The 20,255-nt window shown below is 34.9% G+C and overlaps 1 protein-coding gene across 1 annotated transcript in view; it reads right to left on the reverse strand.

Moving 5' to 3' along the window:
- LOC149227725 (uncharacterized) overlaps positions 1-20,011 on the reverse strand; it is a 429,088-nt gene extending 409,077 nt beyond the window's left edge. The window contains exons 1-2 of the mRNA XM_089380583.1: positions 19,889-20,011; positions 13,471-13,688 (exon numbers count right to left, since the gene is read on the reverse strand). Coding sequence (XP_089236709.1) covers positions 13,471-13,688; positions 19,889-20,011 — 341 coding nt within the window. The remainder of the gene's footprint in view (positions 1-13,470; positions 13,689-19,888) is intronic.
- Positions 20,012-20,255: the final 244 nt, after the last annotated feature.

A 20,255-nucleotide genomic window follows, 5' to 3' on the forward strand; every position in this document is an offset into this window, starting at 1 on the left:
AACAAATGAAAAATTTTAATTTTTAATTTATTAAAATTTTGACGGATGAGATTAAAAGATATGTTGATCCTCATCGACGGTCGAGCTCATTTTGACATGGATCACTCGAATTAGCCGTTGGGAAATTTTCCTTTAAATAGGGTGCTAGGGGTCATTTGAGATCAAGATTTGATCTGAGAGTTTGGTGCTAAAGAAAGCTCTCTTGTAGTCATTTTTGTGCAATAAAGAAAGACTTTGGGGTTAAAAATCTTGCTGGTGTTACTCTTCTGGAAATGCTGTAAGATCTTTTATTTTTCTGCATAATTTTATTTTCAGTCATCGATAATAGCTTGATGAAGATTGATTCAGGCATATGTATCTTGTCTGATATCTGGGGTTTGAATGATAGTTTAGATTCTGAAATATAATGGCAGGTATCTCCATTTGATCTCAATTTCACTATTGTTTTCTCTCTCTATGTTAATGGTTGATTTTAAGCTGTGTAAGAAATCTCAGTTTTGAGTTTACCGGACGTTAGGGGAAGTTTTCGGCTGAACCAGCGAACTCCCGGATTGTGTTTTCTAAAAGAGCCCAGCTAGTTTTAATCCTGGGCTTGTCATTTGAAATATTTTATGAATGCATGAAGGGTTTTTCTGAAGCATCTCACATTAAAATTAAATTCTGAAAAATATCACTGTGGATTATTGACAAATCTGGCTATTTAAGAGTCGAAAATTTGTAAATATTGTAAATTTTTAGCTGGTTTTAGGGTTTTCAGTTTTGATTTTAAATTTAGAATTTCACAATCTTAAAAAAAAAAAAATTATAAAAATAACAAAAAGAAATTCGATTTTGTTTATATTTTATTCTATTAGGTGTTAGTTCTTTTTAATTAGATTTTTTTTGTTATTTACTTTTATTTAGTTTAGGTTCTAGTCTTAGAAATGGGTATTTTTAAGTTTAGTTTTGTTTTGATTTTGATTTTAAAATAAATAAAAAAATCATAAAAAAATAAAAAATAAAAATACCAAAAGCATAAAATGTTTAATTCTTAGGTTTTTTTTTTTTTGTTAGTCTTGTTTTATTTAGACTTTAGTTTTATTTTATTTAAAAATATAAAAATATTTAAAAGTTAAGAATGTTTGAAAAAGGCTAATTAAAAAATTGGAAATTCTTTTTAAAGTCTTTTCTCTGTTGTGATGAAGTTAAATGTGCTTAAAATGTTTATATCTGGAGATTAACTATTTGAAATCTGGTCAGCATTTAAATTTCGTGGTTGTTTAAAGCATTCATTCTTTAGAAATTTAATTGCTGGGAAATGTAAGGCATTGTACATTTATTGATTATCTCGCATCTGGAAAAATAAATCTTTGCTTGGGTTATTTGATGTTAAATGATTGTTAATCATGGAATTATAAAGTTCATGTTTCTGTAGCTTTCGATAAACAATTATTTAATCATTAACTCCATAAGGCACTGGTACATTAATTTTTAAATCAATCAGGTGCTAATTTGCTTTGCTAGGTCTCCCAACCCAATTGGTCCACAGTTGGTCTTCATTCATCCCATAGGGTCTACCCCCCTTAGCCTCGGGAGACGGCTTAAACGGAGAGATCGGGGATTAGGGTGATAGGCCCCCGTATGAGTGTTGTCGTGACAATCCATGCGCCAACATTTTTTGGCGCCGTTGCCAGGGACATTTTATTCTCGGCGTTTCAACGACAATCATCCTTCTCATTTCTTATCTTTTCATCTGGCGCGGTAGCGCCAACATTTTTTGGCGCCGCTGCCGGGGATAGAGTTTTTCTGTCCCTGGCATTTCAATGACATTCATCTTCTCATTTCTCATCATTCTTTCATCTTTCTCATCTCTCATTTGAGCTGGCAGATTCAACACTGTTTTGCATCATTTGGATCTTTTCATCACCTTATCTTTCATCATATCAGCAACTACTCTTCAATTCGTTTCTTGTTTGGGTGGCGACTCCATTCCATTTCTTTTTATTTTTTCCCAGACAAGAAGCCTCCCTCATATCTGCTTGTTGGTTTCTTTTTGGATCCTAGAATTAGATTCATTGTTCAAGTGGCGACTCCACTTCTTTCATCTCTTGATTCTCTTGAGCAGAGATCTCTTTCTATCACCCATTTGGTCCCTCGTTATTCGTCATGGATTATTCGTTTAAACCATGTCATTTTACTGATGATCTCCATGATGTTCCGAAAGTGGCCATTTCTATATTACCTTTGTTCTCAGGTGGTGATTCAGTCTCTGTTAGAAAGCATCTAGGCAAGTTTACTTGTATAATGATCATATATTGTAGACCCACTCAGTATAATCATGAAGATGTCAAAATGCGTCTTTTTGTCTTTTCTTTAGAGGGTGATGCTTTGAATTGGTTTAACAATTGTCCTAAAGATTCTTTCACTTCTTTGCAAGACATTGTCGATGCTTTTAAAGATAGATATGGTAATTTAGATAGCTCACCTTGTGCCCCTAAAATTGTGCAACAGAATGAAAGTAATCTTATAAAAGGTCCAGCTGTCGATGAAAGATTTCAAGACAATTCTTCATATCAGAATGTGCCATCCATCTGTACCATTGCAGATCAAATCCATGATAGTGGAAAAGCAGGGACAAATTATAAAATCAGTGTCGACAATGAAAAGGAAGATCAAAAGCAAATTATACAAGAACTAATGCTGTTGGTAAAAAATATGGAGATTAATCAAACTAATTACGCCAATGATGTGAGAACTTTATGCACCCACCTGGAAAAACGTAATAGGGAGATGGAGATCATGCAAAATCAACATGCTAAGGAAATTGAGGCCATGAAGACTAATCATGACACAGAAATTAGTTTTATGCAAAGCAAGTTATCAGGCTTAGAGGAAAATGTGACGACCATGAAAGCTAATCACGATAGGGAAATTAATTCTATGCAAGACAAGTTGTTAACTATGGATGAAGAAATGATTATCATGACATTCGATCATAATAATCAGTTAGCTACCATGCAAGCAAATCATAAGGAAGAGGTAAACTCTATGCAGCATTGCTTGATGACCATAAAAGAAAAAGACGATAAAGTAATAAAAGATATGGAAGCTAATCAAATATGTCTTCAGAAAAAGTTATTGACCATGGAAGAAGACCATGCCAGGGAAATCAGTGCTATAAAGGTTGAACACTCTAGTCAGATAGATGCCATTAAAATACAGGTTCAGAAATTTCAACAATGGTCAGAGGATGAAGGAAACCAGGAAACGTCACTAGATCAGGAGCCTCCTTATCTGTTGCAACAAGCTCCATCTTATTATGAGGTCCTTTGTTCCATTGAAAAGTGGATAATTGAAGGTGACCTGGATAAAAGGGAAATTAATAATCAGGTTGATGCTCACACGGTTAATCCACCAGTCATAGAAGATCAAGTTATAACTCATGGCACCTATGAGATTGATCCATCATCCTTGACAGGGCAGATGCAGAATGAAGAAAGACATGTCACGCATATCTTACATACTTCATCTGAGAGCTTTGAAGCAGAAAGTTCCATGTCATCAGTGATACAGCTTGCCACGAAGAAAAAACGCAAGAGAAAGAAAATGAGAAAAAGATTTGATGCATCAAACGGTCGCGAGCAACTTGATTTTCGGATAGGAAAAAGTCCTACCATATGCAAAATTGGACATGGCACATCCGACAAGCAGTCGACAGATTTGCATGAAAGCAGGCAAATGCTCAGTATACACTATATTGAACACATCTGATGCCATGGGGCATCCTCTGTATTTCTAACCCTGCTCGTTTTTTTCAGCGTTTTCATTTCTGTTTTAGGATTAGATTTACTTTTCATGTTACTAGATAGTTAATAAATGAAGAGTTTATATCTTTCTTGTGCTTAATGTTATATGATGATTTTTGGATAGACGCTACTTATGTTTTGTTGTGTATTGCATGGAAGCAGATTCTGGATTCTCACATTCCTATAGTGCAGCAACGTGTCCCCAAGTAGAGCCAGATGTTGACCACTACATGTCAACTACCCATAGCAATACACCCCCTTTTTTCACAAAAGGGATAGCGCTTAATGGACATGTCCGTGCCATTCGACTTCCATCATCAGCCTGATCGTGTTATGTTGTAAACCCAGTCTGCATGTGTAAATTGTAAATAATTTTAGCAGATATGAGTCATGTATGTAAATTGCCTAGGTGGACCTAATTTTCTAGTGATAATCTACATTCCGGAAGGTTTTTTGTCTCACCGATCCATGATCGGTAGAGTTTTCCTTCAGCCTAACCCCAAAGTCGGAATGAATTTTGTCATTAGAATCTTAGGGGAATCCTAGTGTGTTGGTCTACTAGATTATGTTTGGTCACAGAACTGGGTGGTCTATGAGGGTCTATGTCAAATGGGGTTTTCCCCCTTGAGATGTAAAATTGTAAAAGTCATGATGTAAAGTGTCTTGAGGGTTAGAAAATGTTTTAATCCCCTCATAAGTCCTAAGTCCTAGGTCCTTGGTAATTTTTCCAAAGGCTAAGTTCGAGGATCCAAAAACAAAAATTAAAAAAAATAAAAAATAAAAAAATAATAAAAAAATAAAAAATAATAAAAATAATAATAATAATAATAAAATAATAAAATAAGTGGAAATTTTGAGAAAACAAATGCAAAATTTTAATTTTTAATTTATTAAAATTTCGACGGATGAGATTAAAAAATATCTTGAACCTCATCGACGGTCGAGATCATTTTGACATGGATCACTCGAACTAGCTGTTGGGAATTTTTCCTTTAAATAGGGTGCTAGGGGTCATTTGAGATCAAGATTTGATCTGAGAGTTTGGTGCTAAAGAAAGCTCTCTTGTAGTCATTTTTGTGCAATAAAGAAAGACTTTGGGGTTAAAAATCTTGCTGGTGTTACTCTTCTGGAAATGCTGTAAGATCTTTTATTTTTCTGCATAATTTTATTTTCAGTTATCGATAATAGCTTGATGAAGATTGATTCAGGCACAGGTATCTTGTCTGATCTCTGGGGTTTGAATGATAGTTTAGATTCTGAAATATAATGGCAAGTCTGGATTTCACTATTGTTTTCTCTCTCTATGTTAATGGTTGATTTTAAGTTGTGCAGGAAATCTTAGATTTGAGTTTACCAGGCGTTAGGGGAAGTTCTCGGCTGAACCAGCCAACCCCCGGATTGTGTTTTCTGAAAGAGCCCAGCTAGTTTTAATCCCGGGCTTATCATTTGAATTTTTTTATGAATGCATGAAGGGTTTTTCTGAAGCATCTCATATTAAAATTAAATTCTGAAAATATTAATGTGGATTATTGACAAATCTGGCTGTTTAAGAGTCGAAAATCTGTAAATATTGTAAATTTTTAGCTGGTTTTAGGGTTTTCAGTTTTGTTTTTTGGCACATTTTACTTCTGGGTTTTTTGTTTTTGCCATTGCAGGTTGCATGTATAAATTTTAAAATTTTGCAGGGTTTCCAGCAGACAATCTAAAGCAACTGGTTCAAAATTTTAAGAGCCCTGGTAAATCTTAAGAAGGTTTTTCAATCCATTTATCTGCTGTCTGGGGTTTCATTATTCGCAGGAAGTTTGTTCGAAATTTTTTATGTGCTGCCCTGGGCCTACAACAGGCTCCCCATCAATTTCCTGCCTAGCCTTCACGTTGCCATACATATCTGCTTCTATCCCCACGCTGCGTCCTTCTCCACGCTGCCTGTATGCTGCCATAGCTGCAAAAAAAAAACCTGTGTGTGCATCCGTCCACCATTCAAAACCCATGTATCCTCTGCTTGCAGTCATCTATCTCCACGCTGCTCATCTCACCCATACCCTCTCCTGATGCTTGCCATTACCAGCATTCCAACTCTGCATTGCTTTTCACCTGCAATAAACACTCAGTTCTCAGCACCTTACGCTGCCATCGCCACTCTCTGTCTGCACGTAGTTCCTTACCTTCACGCAGCTGTCGTCTAGCTCTTACGCAAACCTCCATATTTGCAATAGCAAAAAAAAAATATAAAAAAAAAATCGATTTTGGTCCATCTCTACGCAACGATATCAACATCCATATAACCTGCAAAATCGCTGCCATTTCACATTTATCTCACTGCCTCTCCTCGCTGCGTATGCTGGCCCTTTCCTTCCTGGATCTGCCCCTTGCCATCGCATCCTCACCAACAACCCTCGACGTCGCCATCTCTCTACCTGCATCTTCACCTTCCAGTGATCGATCTCCCTCGGCCTTCATTTATGTGGCTTCCACCAGCTGCTCTCATACGCTCTCCAAACCGTAGCTGCACCTGCATTTTACAACAGCAAAAAACAAAAAAAAAATTCATATGCGTAAGTTCTTCTTTGTTGTTTATTTTTTATATGCGTGGGCAGGTTTTTAATGTAAGACATCTGATTTCATGTTTATTTTGTAAGTATATACTTGAAATTATATTCTTTTTTTTGGGCTCTTAGGTTAGCGTAGTTATCTCTATTTTTTGTCTACTTTGATTTCATTTAGATAGACTTTCAAATTTTCATTACGATGTATATACGTCAGGTTTTTTTTTTGAGTTAGATTTTAATTCTTTGATTTTATTAAGTTAGATTTTAAGTTTTAGATTTAGATTTTATTTTATATAGTTTAGAATAGATTTTAATTAATTTCTGATTTTTAGTTTTAGAATTTAAAAGATATATAAAAGTAAAAAATAACAAATAAAAAATAAAAAAAGAAAAGAAAAAGAAGGTTTCCTTTTCATTTTTTGGATCTTAGTTTAAATTTAAAAAATAATAAATAAATAAATAAAAAGGTTAAAAAGGGTTAGTTTTTAGGATTATTTTTTAAATCTAGAATTAAGTTTAGATTATATTTTAGTTTTGATTTTAAATTTAGAATTTTACAATCTAATTTTTTTTTTTTTTTTTTATAAAAATAACAAAAAGAAATTCGATTTTGTTTATATTTTATGCTATTAAGTGTTAGTTCTTTTTAATTAGATTCTTTTTGTTGTTTACTTTTATTTAGTTTAGGTTCTAGTCTTAGAAATGGGTATTTTTAAGTTTAGTTTTGTTTTGATTTTGATTTTAAAATAAATCAAAAAATCATTAAAAAACAAAAAAAAATATAGATATATATATATACCAAAAGCATAAAATGTTTAATTCTTAGGTTTTTTTTTTTTTTTTGTTAGTTTTGTTTTATTTAGACTTTAGTTTTGTTTTATTTAAAAATATAAAAATATTTAAAAATTAAGAATGTTTGAAAAAGGCTAATTAAAAAATTGGAATTTTTTTTTAAAGTCTTTTTTCTGTTGTGATGAAGTTAAATGTTCTTAAAATGTTTATATCTAGAGATTAACTATTTGAAATCTGGTCAGCATTTAAATTTCGTCGTTGTTTAAAGCATTCATTCTTTAGAAATTTAATTCCTGGGAAATTGTAAGGCATTGTACATTTATTGATTATCTTGCAAAATAAATCTTTGCTTGGGTTATTTGATGATAAATGATTGTTAATCATGGGATTATAAAGTTAAACAATTATTTAATCATTAACTCCGTAAGGCACTGGTACATTAATTTTTAAATCAATCAGGTGCTAATTTGCCTTGTTGGGTCTCCCAATCCAACTGGTCCATTGTTGGTCTTCATTCCTTCCATAGGGTCTACCCCCCTTAGCCTTGGGACACTGCTTAAACGGAGAGATCGGGGATCAGGGTGACAGCCCTTGGTCTGAGCGTTGTTGTGACAATCTATGCGCCAACAGAACCCATTAAAAATATTAATTATTTTAATATCTCTTTCACCGGAAAAATTTCCCCAAACCATTTCTGGGTCTTGGAGATCTCATGTGCTTTAGCCTCTCCACCAATTTTCATGGCTAGAGCACATCCGATGCTAACCCAAATCAACACTCCCTCTTAGTGATGAATGTGCTCTAGTAACTGAGCATCACCCTGATTATATGGCATTGATACCTGTGCCGATGCTAGTCCTCCCCGCCCAAAATCCTTTGCACTTCTGCATCCTGTACTGCTGCCCATGGCTCTGCCACTGCCACTGCTACATCCATACGACAACTTCCTCTGCATCCGTGCTGCTGCTGGTCATTTCTCCCAACATTGCATCTACACTGCAGTTCTCTCTCGTCATGCTGCATTGTGCTACTGCACTACAACTTAGTTACTGAGAAGTAAGTAACTGATCCACCCAACTATTGACATCCTTACCAGACTAGAAACCCTCCCGATGCTGAAGCTCTCTCTGCCGCTATCCTGTGCTTCCTCTGTTGCCTCTGCGCTGCTGCAACAACTTTGTGCCTCTCGCACTGTTGCAAACCTCTTTGTGCCATCCTGCACTACTGCAACCTCCTCTGTGCCTCTCGCATTGCTGCAACCTCTTTGCGCTGCTTGGGACTACTGCACTCTAGCACTCTCTGCCGCTTCATCTGCATTCGCTTCTACCGACATCCGCCATCCTGCTACTCTCACTTCGGGGCTCTCGTAGCCAGGTATGATCCAAGAGTTTGGGTACCTCAAGGATCCTGCCCCTCATCGCCTGTAGTCCTCCTGACTACAGCTCGATGTCTCCCCACCTCTTCTCTAGAGGTACATGAGCACTCATGACACAATCGTCATCCTCCTCTACCTCATTTTCCGCCTTTGCTGGCGCTGCCTTGGAGTCAGATGCCTCTCCCTTATTCTTCTTCCTCGAACACTGGTTCGCATAATGCCCTAGTTCCCCACAGTTGAAGCACTTTATCTTGGAGAGGTCCTTTTTCTTCCTCTTCTCTTGCTTCCCTGCAAATGCCAGAGCTGCATCCTCTTCCTCCTCTTTCTTGACCCGGGCTCCTTTGCTACTACTTCCCATCTTGGTTAGCCATCTGATCTCTTCTTGGTGAAGAGCTGCCCACAATTCTTCCCAATTTGGAAGATTCACTCTGCCCAGAATGCTCTGGACGAATGTCTCCCACTCCTCGGAGACTACGTTTAGAGCGGTCCTCACCATCAACTCCTGATCCAGTGTGGCCCCTATGGAAGTCAGTTGGTCCCTGATCTCTTACAACCTGCTGAGGAAGTGATCTACTTGCTCCCCCTTCTGCATCTGGTAAGACCGCAGCTAATTCTCCAGTAGCATCTTCCTCTGCATGGAAGTGCCTTGATACAATGTCTTCAAGGTATCCCACATTTCCTTTCCCGTCTCCTTCTCGGTAATATGCTGGACCACATGATCTTTGACTCCATCAAGGATTATGCATTTCGCCTTGGCCATCGCATCCTCATACCTTTCATTGTCAGCTGGGTCGACTGGGATAGCCACAGTTCTCAAGGTGAAGGCCTTGATCCGATGTCTATCTAGAACGGACAGGATCCTGGCCTTCCAGATGACAAATTTGGACGCCCCGTCCAGCCTATCCTGATCCCTCGGTCCATTCATGGCCATCTCTCTGCTCTTCTTTTCGATTCCTCTGAATCTCTACTTCCGTCCTGAAAGTTCTCTTTTCAACTCCCTCTGAGTCGCTACTTCCCTCTTGGAAGTTCTCTGCTAGACTCCCTCTAAGTCTCGATTTCCCTCCTGGAAATCCCCTTGCCAACCGTCGAATCGCACCTCTCCAATCTCCTATGCACCTGCAACACTGATGTGGATTTCTTGGCTAGAAATCCGTCTAGGTAGCGACTCCCTCTACCTTGGTTTTGTCCCGTTAGGTACTGTTCTGTCTCGGCAGCAACAACACCCCACCAGCTGCACTCCTCGCAATTTGTCCACAGCTTCCTATGCCCTAGCAACTGAAGGACTGAGCCTCTAGGCTCTGCGCAATCCCAGGAAGGTTGATTTGCTCCCTTGGCCAACTGCGTTGTGATATTCCTAATTAGCTATGGCTATTTGGAATATTCGATTTTGTTCAATTTTTGCCTTCTATAGTTATTTGTAAATAAAAGGTGAGGAAGGGGGACATAACTCACTTTAGAATAAAAAGTCACTTCCTAGGTAGCACAACGTTGTGACTTAAAGGGGAGCCAAGGAGGCCAAAGGGGGACGCAGAAATGGAGCCCACGCAGACACATGGAGAGACTGCGCAGGAGGGAAGAACACGTGGCAAGAGGAGAAACACGCAGGAGGAGGTGAGCCTAGGGATTGTGAGAGGCAGAGGCTATAAAATAGAGAGGAGGTCCCTCATTTTGGATCATTTAGTTATGTGCATTTTGGGCTAGTCGTTTCGACTTCTGAGCACGCTGGCTGTTTAGCTAGTCTGCAGCACTATTTAGTGCATTGAGTGTCTTCGTTCGGAGATCTCACCCTTAGCCCCGGGGGACTTCGAGTGCCTGCTCGGGCAAGGTATTTCCTTTGGTGTTTCAACAGTAGTTTCATCAACATTCCAGCAGCAGTTTTAGCAGTGTATTGGAGAACTGCGCAACACTGGGAGAGGGACACAGTTCTTTCTGGTAGCAGTGTTGGATCGGGGTTTTGCAGGAGGATTTATGCTGGGAGGTTGAGCAGGGGTCTCATTGGAGGATTTTGGCATGATTTCAGGCAGTGTTTCAGGCAGAGTTTAGAGGGGTTTTCTTTAGTGACAGCGCAGGGCATTGAGGAACTGCGTAGAACCCCAAGAGGGTGTTTTTCGGAGGTCGGCCATACCAGGAAAGCTTTCTGAGTTTTTCTGGGTTTCTTGAGTAGAGCCAGAATCCAGAGTTTCATCTTTTTCTGAGGAGGGGAGCAGCCCCAAATCATCATTTGCTTTCTAGCAGCAGCAGCAGCATCCACGCAGAGAGGCCATTCTTGTCATTCTGAGAGTATTTATTCACTTGCCTAGTGCAAATCGAGGTGCCATCTGTCTAATCACCTCTTGTACTCATTTTGTTGCTCAGTGTAATAAAATGGCTTAGCATTTCTCGCTGCATTTCTTGTGTATCTGCTTATATTTCCAGTTTACATTATTATATGCTGTTCCACTGTTATTTTATCACTTCTGGGTTATTATATCATTGCACAAATTTGGTTGGAGTTTTTGATGGGGTTTGAGGAATATTCTGGGTTAGGAATATTACATGCGTCAACCCTCCTTGTCTCTGTGTGGTTCTTCGTGAGCCCCTTCTGCCTTCTTCTACCTCTGTGTTGACCTCTCTCTGGCTCAAATTGATGACGTAGGCCCTCTGTGTCAACCCTTTTGTGCTGCTTTTTGCCTATGAACAACTTCTGTCACTTGGGACAACTGTTTCTGCTGCAAATTCTCTAATTTAGATGGCGCCTTCAGTTTTCCTGTGATCTGCAACGCTGTGATACCATGTTGAAATTTCTAAGTATTATTGTTAGAAATTTTATCTGTATTCTCTAGTTTATTTCGCCTACTTGTTTAATTACTAGCAAGTTATTTAACCATATAAACACTGAAATAAACACATTACAGTGTCAACCATCTACAGATCAACAGTTGAAAGAAATAGACAAACACATAAGTGACACCGTTATTTTTGGACAATCGTCCCCAAAAAAATCCAACTTGGGAAAACTAGTGCAACAATTCTGAGGGTTTTTATTATTAAGCAGCTTTTCTGAGTACTCTGGGTGCCAAACTGGCTCATCTGACAAAGATAAATAATCTGACAGTAATACCTCTCTTCGGAAGCAAATATTTTGAAAGTCTGCCCCACGAAACCCTCTTCTGCACAATCTGAAGCACTACGTCAGCCCTCTTGGCCTTTGTGTTAGCCCTCTGAGGATCTGTGAAGCCCTTCTGGCCTCTGTGCAGTCCCTGCTAGCCTCTGCGTGGCTCCCTCTGGCTCTGCCTCTTTGCATTTCTACTTTTGTGCTGGTCTTCCGGCACTATCCCTGCGTCTCTGCCTCGCACTCACTGCCCCTTGCTGCAACTTTGATCACTGATTCGATTTCTCTTAGCAAACCCTGCTCTAGAAAATCGAATGACTTATCACTCTGGTGTATCTCCAACTAACTCTCAAGCTTCCTCTTATACTTTTCTTGTTGAGTCTTCAACGGCCAAGATTACATCTCTAATCAATAACTAAGATTAAATTTGGCTTGATCCATGTCTTTTAGAACCTTCTAACCCAGTTTTATATTAATACTCGTTAAATATTAATTATTCTAATATCTCCTTTACCAGGCAGAATTTTCTCAAATCATTTTTGGGTCTTGGAGATCTCATGTGCTTTAGCCTCTCCACCAATTTTTATGGCTAGAGCACATCCAATGCTACCCCAAATCAACAAATTAGTCCTTAATTGAGCAATAAGAATTTTGGCTCTCCAAGAGATATTGACCTCTATGTATGCTTTTGGTTGATGACTATGAGTGAGATTAAACACTTCAATATAATACTTTTTCTTTCTTCCTAGCTCCTTATCCCAAGTATACTTGTGTAACTTTTCCATAACAAAAGCTTTTATCTCTTTGTTGTTTATGGGACACGCGTTCAAGCAAATACCCCATTTACTAAACCATTTGTTATTTTGTTGCATCCAAGTATTTTTTCTCTTGCACAATCTATCATTAAAGACAACTTTAAGCCATCTACCCTCTTCCATTTGCTCAATTTTTTTTAAATACTTTATGACCCGCACCATAGCAATAGCTTCAATAGGAGCAGTTTCACTTAACAAAATAGCATAAGAAACTGCACTTTTAATCTTGAATTTGTTTGTAATCAAACGTTTCTGAATTTTCTCAAATTGTCTCCATTGCATGTCGGATGTACTGCTGGCCCATAGTTCACAACCATAGAGAATCACCGGAATCATTAGAAACCCAAAAAGAGTTTGAGTAGTTTTCCAGTCCCATAACTCTGTCTCTCTAAACCTATTTTGAAAAGCATAAAATGCTTTCCAACCCCCCAAAGTTCTTTTCTTTCTACAACCATTCCAACTTTGATTTTTGTTGAAATCAATTCCGAGATATTTGTAAGCGACTTTTTCCTAAATGTTGTCTTCAAAGTAGAACTTTTGTTGGTTATGTTTTCTTTTCTTAGAGAAAACCACTACTTTCGTTTTGTTGATATTGACTTGCATCCCCACACTACTTTCGTTTAGATGAATGATGATGCTAAGAGGTCACACTACTATTCTTCCCTTCATTATGCTTATAAATTATAACATATATAAAAAAAATTGTGGCATTTAATAATCAAGCTTGTGAAAATTCGTTATCAACTCTCCTGTTTGAATAAAAGGCTTAACAGACTTTTGTACAAACAGTGAAAAACATGAATTGTATTCTATGTACCAAGGTTAAATTGTGCTTTGTATAGTACTGAAATAACCTTGACAAAGAGTCTTTTTTTGCTTGAAAATACATACGGAATTAACAATAATTCAAAACGAGTAAGCAAAACTTGAAAGATAGAGATTTTGGAAACAAAAGTAAACAGCATGTTGCACTGTCTGGGGTGCAGCGTGATTAGAGACATGAAAATAAGACAGTGCAGCGTGATTAGAGACATGAAAATAAGACAGGATCTGATGAACATACTCGACAACATGTTGCTTGAAATTGTGTATCTCATACAGCATCTGCCAGAAGAAGGGGTTCAGAACATTTGTTTTCTGCGCAAACAATCCGGGCAGGCCATTGCTGCTGGACCATTCATATCCCTTGCCATTGTCCAGACTCACAGAGAATGACATATCGGATAACTCCAAATCCACTCCAAGCTCCTCGAAGAATCTCATCGTGCTCGAATCCGTCACCTACATTGCCAAAATAATTTCAATAACAATAATAAATTACGGAACCCAAGCATCCTTTGCCTGGGAAATGTTTGACTCTCTGGAATGCCAGGTTTGGTGAGGAAGTTGATGATGAGGAGTTCACGTGATAATTTATGCATTGTTATTTTGATAAATAAATTTTAAAAATAAAATAAGTAAATGAAAATTATGGAACGAATGTTTTCTGGACTCCATTTTCATTATTTCATCGATCAACCGGAGAATAGATGATATTGTAATTACTATATATATCAGCAATGTCTCGACTCTATTCCTTACCTTTCAAAAAATATATATATATATATATTTTTATTTTATAAATCAGTATATTTTTCTAAAATTAATATAATAAACATAAAAAATTCTTATAATAAAAATTATGTTATTCACGACACAAATATATATATATATATATACATATATTTAAAAGAAAATAATAGAAAACAATGTCTATTTTACCTCTATGGTGGTGGTTAAGGTTAACGTCTACTGAGACCAAACTTTGGTCTATCCGACCTAAAGAAATGAATTTAGTTTGATTTAAGATCTTATTCCTATGCTCAAAAATCTTGGAGAGAAGCCTCCTGAGCTCACTGTAATTTTGACAACGTAAAAGGCTAGGAAGGTCAGTATTGCAACAAAGATTTTGAAACTAAGATCTAAGTTGTCAAAAGGCTAGGAAAGTCAGTATCGCAACAAAGATTTTGAAACTGAGATCTAATGTGGTTGTACGCGGGGCACTCTAAGGGGAAGTGATTTTCATCCTTGATGTTTGTATTCTCACAGAGATGGCAGAACCTTTCCATCCATGGTGCTTTAGGAACTGCCCAACGACCCGTTTCACTATGAAGCTCATGAGAGTTTGTTCTAATCTTGGTTATATTAAATTTTTTCTTTGAGTTAGTTAAAACAGAGAGATACTTTTGATCTTCTAGGATGGGGTTGATGACCTCCTTATAATATCTTAATTTTTTTTATCTGCTAAATCTTTCTCACACCACATTTTTTCTTTGAACATAGAAGTAACAATATTTTTAATGTTATTAATGTTTTACAATGCAACATTCTCGTCGATCTCCCAATGGTTTAACCAGGCCCTGGTGTTTTTATACCAACCTCGTTTGAGCCTTAGGTGGTTTTGGATGGAATTTAAAAATAGCTTAGGAAGTCTATTGTCTCCTATGTTATTGAGTTTGTGCTTGTACAACAGAAACCTAGTCATAGTTGGGCTCTCGATAGGGGAAAGACCCACTTCTATAAGGAGAATAGGATAGGGTGTGTTGCTTTTAATTTTGAGGTTATACGTTATAAAATGCTTCTGGATTTGCTCAATTTTTCTCCAGGATTCTCTAGAGATGCTACAACCCTAAACCTCACATCCATATAAGATGACTGGAGTGACTTAAGTTTCAAAGAGGAACTTCTTTCTATCCCACATTACGAGGTTCACTGTTTTACAATTATTTTCAAGACCAAAATAAGCTTTCCACCCCCCATTAATCCTTTTCTTAATGCTATAGTTCCAATTGAGCTTGTGATGAATATCAATTCCTAGGTAATTGTAGGAAGACACATCCTCCAAGTTACTATTGTCATACATAAAATTAGTGTAAGTGTCCTTCTTGGATTTGATAATCATAACTTTTGTTTTGTCAATGTTAACAATCATACCCACGGTAGAGCAGAAATCCTTAAGAAGTATAAGTTGCTTATCAAGATCAGATGGGCACCTTGCGAGAAGAACAATATCGTCAGCGTAGAGAAGAAGGATGATGACTATCCCAGCTAAGATCGTGCCAGCACATCCTGCTTCCTCTAAACAACCTTCTAGCTTGTCGATGTAAATGCCAAATAGGGTAGGGGAGAGGGGGAAAACTTGTTTAACTCCGATATTACACTTAATATCTTTTGACCACCCCTCATTGCTGTTTAACTTCGCAATTACATTCTCGTATAACCTTATAGCGGCAGCTCTCAACTCAAAAGGAACCTTTAGCTCTTCTAATTTGTTCCAAAGGTTGTTTATAGGAACCGTATCGAAAGTCTTTCTAAAGTCCACAAAGCAACAAAAGAGATTGGATTTATCATTGCGGCATTCCTCCACAATGATCCTAAGCGTAACGAGGTGGTCTGTTGTTGAGTGCTGCTTTCTAAAACTTGTTTGGCCTTTAGCCCTCTTACCTTCACTTTCAAGCCATATGCTCAACTTCCTTTCCAAAATAATACCATATAACTTGGCTAGGAGAGGGTTGATCATAATTGTTCGATAATTAGAGGGGTTATTTGTATCCCCACTTTTAAAAACAGGGATAATGAGGCTTTGAGTCCATGGTTTAGGGAACCCTTGCTTGACCGCTTGATTGAAAAGATTGTGAATGTGGGGGATGAGGGGATATTTGTATCCCCACTTTTAAAAATAGGGATAATGAGGCTTTGAGTTCATGGTTTAGGGAACCCTTGCTTGACCGCTTGATTGAAAAGTTTGTGAATGTGGGGGATGAGGACAGGACCTCCAATTTTTAAGATTTCCACCTGGTAACCTTCAATGTCCTTAGCTTTCCCATTAGCCAAGCGATTAACCCCAAAATCAATGTCTTCTAATGAGAAAACTTCTTTCATTGTGAGGAGGATTTCAAAGTTATCCATGAAATTTGGAGATTCATAAAGCTTTTTAAGATAGGAATTCCAGTCGTGTAAAGCAATTTTATTATTATCTTTAGTTTTCCTAGTTAGAATCCGCCTCCATAATTTCTTAGGAGCTACCTTAGAGAGGTGTAAGAGATTCTCTTTTCTTTTACGAATATACTGCCTTTTTTCCTTTTAGTTAGGGTTTTCTATATTTTTATCTTGCCAATTTTAAGAGATTCATCAACAACTTCCTTATTTGCTCTCCTCACACTTTTACAATCTTTGTCATACCATGGGTTGGTTTTGCTATTTCTTTTATTACTTGAAACTTAAATTGAGAAATTGTTAATAGAATATGAAAGGGTTGTAGTAAAATTATGATAGAGATCTTCTATGTTGTCTATACTAGATAAATGAAGCAAATTAGTTTTTAATTCATTTAGAAAGAGATCTTTTTTATTTCTATCAAAGATTAACTTCTTTTGGCTATAATGATTATCTTCTATGAAATCTTTATGCAAGACAAAATTAAGAGTTATACTTAACCCTATATATATATATATAGGGTTAATTTTAATTAAAAATAGAAATAAAATATTTCATTCACTTTTATCAATAAATAAAAAATAATGTGTATCATAATAATAAAAAATAAATATACATATTTAATTAATTTTAATTAAAATAAGCAATAAAATATTTCATTCTCACTCTTAATAATAAATAAAAGAATTTATGTTAAATAAATATTTAGATGTTTATGTTAAAGAATATAAGTTTATATCCAATATAAAGAGACAAAAATATATATATATTGACTTTGATTAAGGTGTATAATTCAAAATATTTCAATATAATACTTAAATGAGCTATCTAAATATCCAATGTTAACTAATATATTTCAATATATATATATATATATATATATATATATATATATATATATATAATCATTTTAATGGAATAATGTGGTTTACAAATAAAATATTTCAATGTTAATTATTTATATAAATTAAAACAATGTCTATCATAATAATAAAAAATAAATATACATATTTAATGAATTTTAATTAAAAATAATAGTAAAATATTTCACTCTCAATCTTAGCAATACATAAAATATTTATGTTAAATAAATATTTGGATGTTTATGTTAAATAATAAAACTTTATATCTAATTTAAAGAGACAAAGTAATTAAAAAAAACAATTTGTATTTTAACTTTGATTAAGGTGTATAATTCAAAATATTTCAATATAATACTTAAATGAGCTATCTAAATATCCATGTTAACTAATATATTTCAATATTACATCATTTTAATGGAATAATGTGGTTTACAAATAAAATATTTCAATATTAACTGTCTATATAAATAAATAAATAAATGTATTTTGATAGTTAAATTTCAAGTAGTTTTATCATTCAAGTTTTGACCTCTTTTCAAGTATATTTTTAAATAATATTTGTCTAAAATTTAGCAAAGATTTGATGCAATTGCAAGTTTAACATATATAGTCTACACAGTGTAACTATCAAAAGAAAGTTTCAAGACAATAATTTCATTTATGTATTAAAAAGACAATTTAAGTCTTGAATTCATTTATGTATTCAAATATGCAATTTAAATAACTAAAAATTATACATGTTATACTCTCTCAAATAAATTTCTATTTCAAAACAGTTTGATAGATATAGATCAATGACAAAATATATAATCATTTTAATGAAATAATGTGGTTTACAAATAAAATATTTCAATGTTAATTGTCTATATAAATTAATTAATTAATTCATCTATTTATTTTGATAATTAAATTTCAAGTAGTTTTATTATTCAAGTTTTCACCTCTTTTCAAGTATATTTTTTAATAAGGTTTGTCTAAAATACAGCAAAGATTTATGGAATTACAATTTTAACATCTGTAGTCTAAGTACCAAAAGAAAGTTTCAAGATATTAATTTCATTTATATATTAAAAAAAAAAAGTTTTAAATTCATTTTATGCATTCAAATATGCAATTTAAATAATGAAAAATTATATATAAAATAAATTTCTACTTCAAAAAAAATTGATAGATATAAATCAATAATAAAATAAGTCTATACTAATATTTTCATAATTAATAAATCAACTAGAATAAATACTTAAATTATTTATTTTAAAATAATTTCTGCTTCAGAAAAATTTGATCTTTCTAAAAACTTAATAGATCCTTATAATTAAGATATATTTATATTAATATTTTTTAAAAACTTAATAAATATAAAATATATTTATATTAATAATTTCATAAATTGATAAATCAATTGAAACAAATACTTATTTGCTTTAAAATAATTTCTACTTCCAAAAAATAATCTTTAGAAAAATTTAATAGATTCTTGTAATTAAAATATAATATTTTTTAAAAATTTAATAGATATAAGATATATTTATTCTAATATTTTTATAAATTAATAAATCAATTGAAACAAATACTCATTTACTTTAAAATAATTTCTACTTCAAAAAAATTAATCTTTCTAAGAATTTAATAGATCCTTGTAATTAAGATATATTTATATTAATATTTTTAAAAATTTAATAGATATAAAATATATTTTTACTAATATTTTCATAAATTGATAAATCAATGGGAACAAATACTTTTATGGTGGCCTCACTATGGTCTTTAAATACACACCTTCGCCCCTCCCCCTCCAAAAAATAGTATTTTCATCATTTCGTTCATCAAACGGAAGAGAAGACAAAATTTACATGTTTACCTATTTCTCTATCGATGGAAGAAGAATAACATTGCCTAGGCTCTCTTCCTTGATAACTTCTTTCCGAGAAATAGAGATAATATTTTCATTATTTCATTAATCAACCGGAAAAAAGAAGATAAATTTTACATTGTTTCGATATAATCGATGGAAGAAAAGGTCTGGAGAATTGAATCTTATATGATTGCAGATGATGAACCGACTTTTGTTTTCCAGAAGATAATATTTTCATTATTTCATTAATCAACCAGAGAAACATAATACTGTCATGTAAGTCTGGACTCTATCCCTTACGTACATTCTTTCCTAGAAAAGAAAATGTTTTCATTATTTCATAGATGAACGGGAGAAAAGAGAAACATTTTTCCATGGTTGATTAATTAATCAACTGGAGACTGGAGGCGTACACGACTGCAGGCTATGAATCAACATATTTTTTCCCAAAAGAGAAGATAATATCTGCAGGAAAATTGTTTTCATTATTTCATAGATGAACGGGAGAAAAGATAAACATTTTTCCGTTGTTGATTAAGTAATCAACTGGAGACTGGAAGCTTACACGACTGCAGGCCATGAATCAACATATTTTTTCCCAAAAGAGAAGATAATATCTGCACTGTATCATGAAACGGCGGGTTCTTTCGAAAACAAAACATGATATTTTCTTTATTTCATTTATCAACGGTAGAAAATGTAAATTTTACATTATTTCTTTAATCGACGAGAGAAAAGAGAGCAATTTCATTATTATTTCATTAATCAGCTTGAGATTGGAAGCTTACACGATTGCAGACCATGAATCCTAAGTCCATGTCAATTCCGTCCACAGAAAACGTGCGTGCATGGCCTCCGAGATCATTTTCTTTCTCGTACACAACCACCTCGACTCCTGCTACTGAGAGCATGCATTCTTTATATTATTAAACTTTGCAGGAAAGGAAAGCAAAATCTTTGGACTAAATTTGAGCGCTTTAAGGTTTGGACGAGGCTGCAAATCAAAATCGAGATTTACAGTATTTAGCAGGCACGGATGTAAGTTGAAATGTGTTAAATACGTGTGTAGATTAGAACTTTACACTTACAAAGCAGATAAATTACGTCCTTGAACTGAACAGCGCTGCGCTGCAGCTTGTCTTCTGTGAGAAGAGC

Source organism: Pinus tabuliformis, chromosome J, assembly GCF_031772625.1.
Source record: "Pinus tabuliformis cultivar Carrire ecotype Pingquan chromosome J, CPIR1, whole genome shotgun sequence".
Taxonomy (NCBI): Eukaryota; Viridiplantae; Streptophyta; class Pinopsida; order Pinales; family Pinaceae; genus Pinus; species Pinus tabuliformis.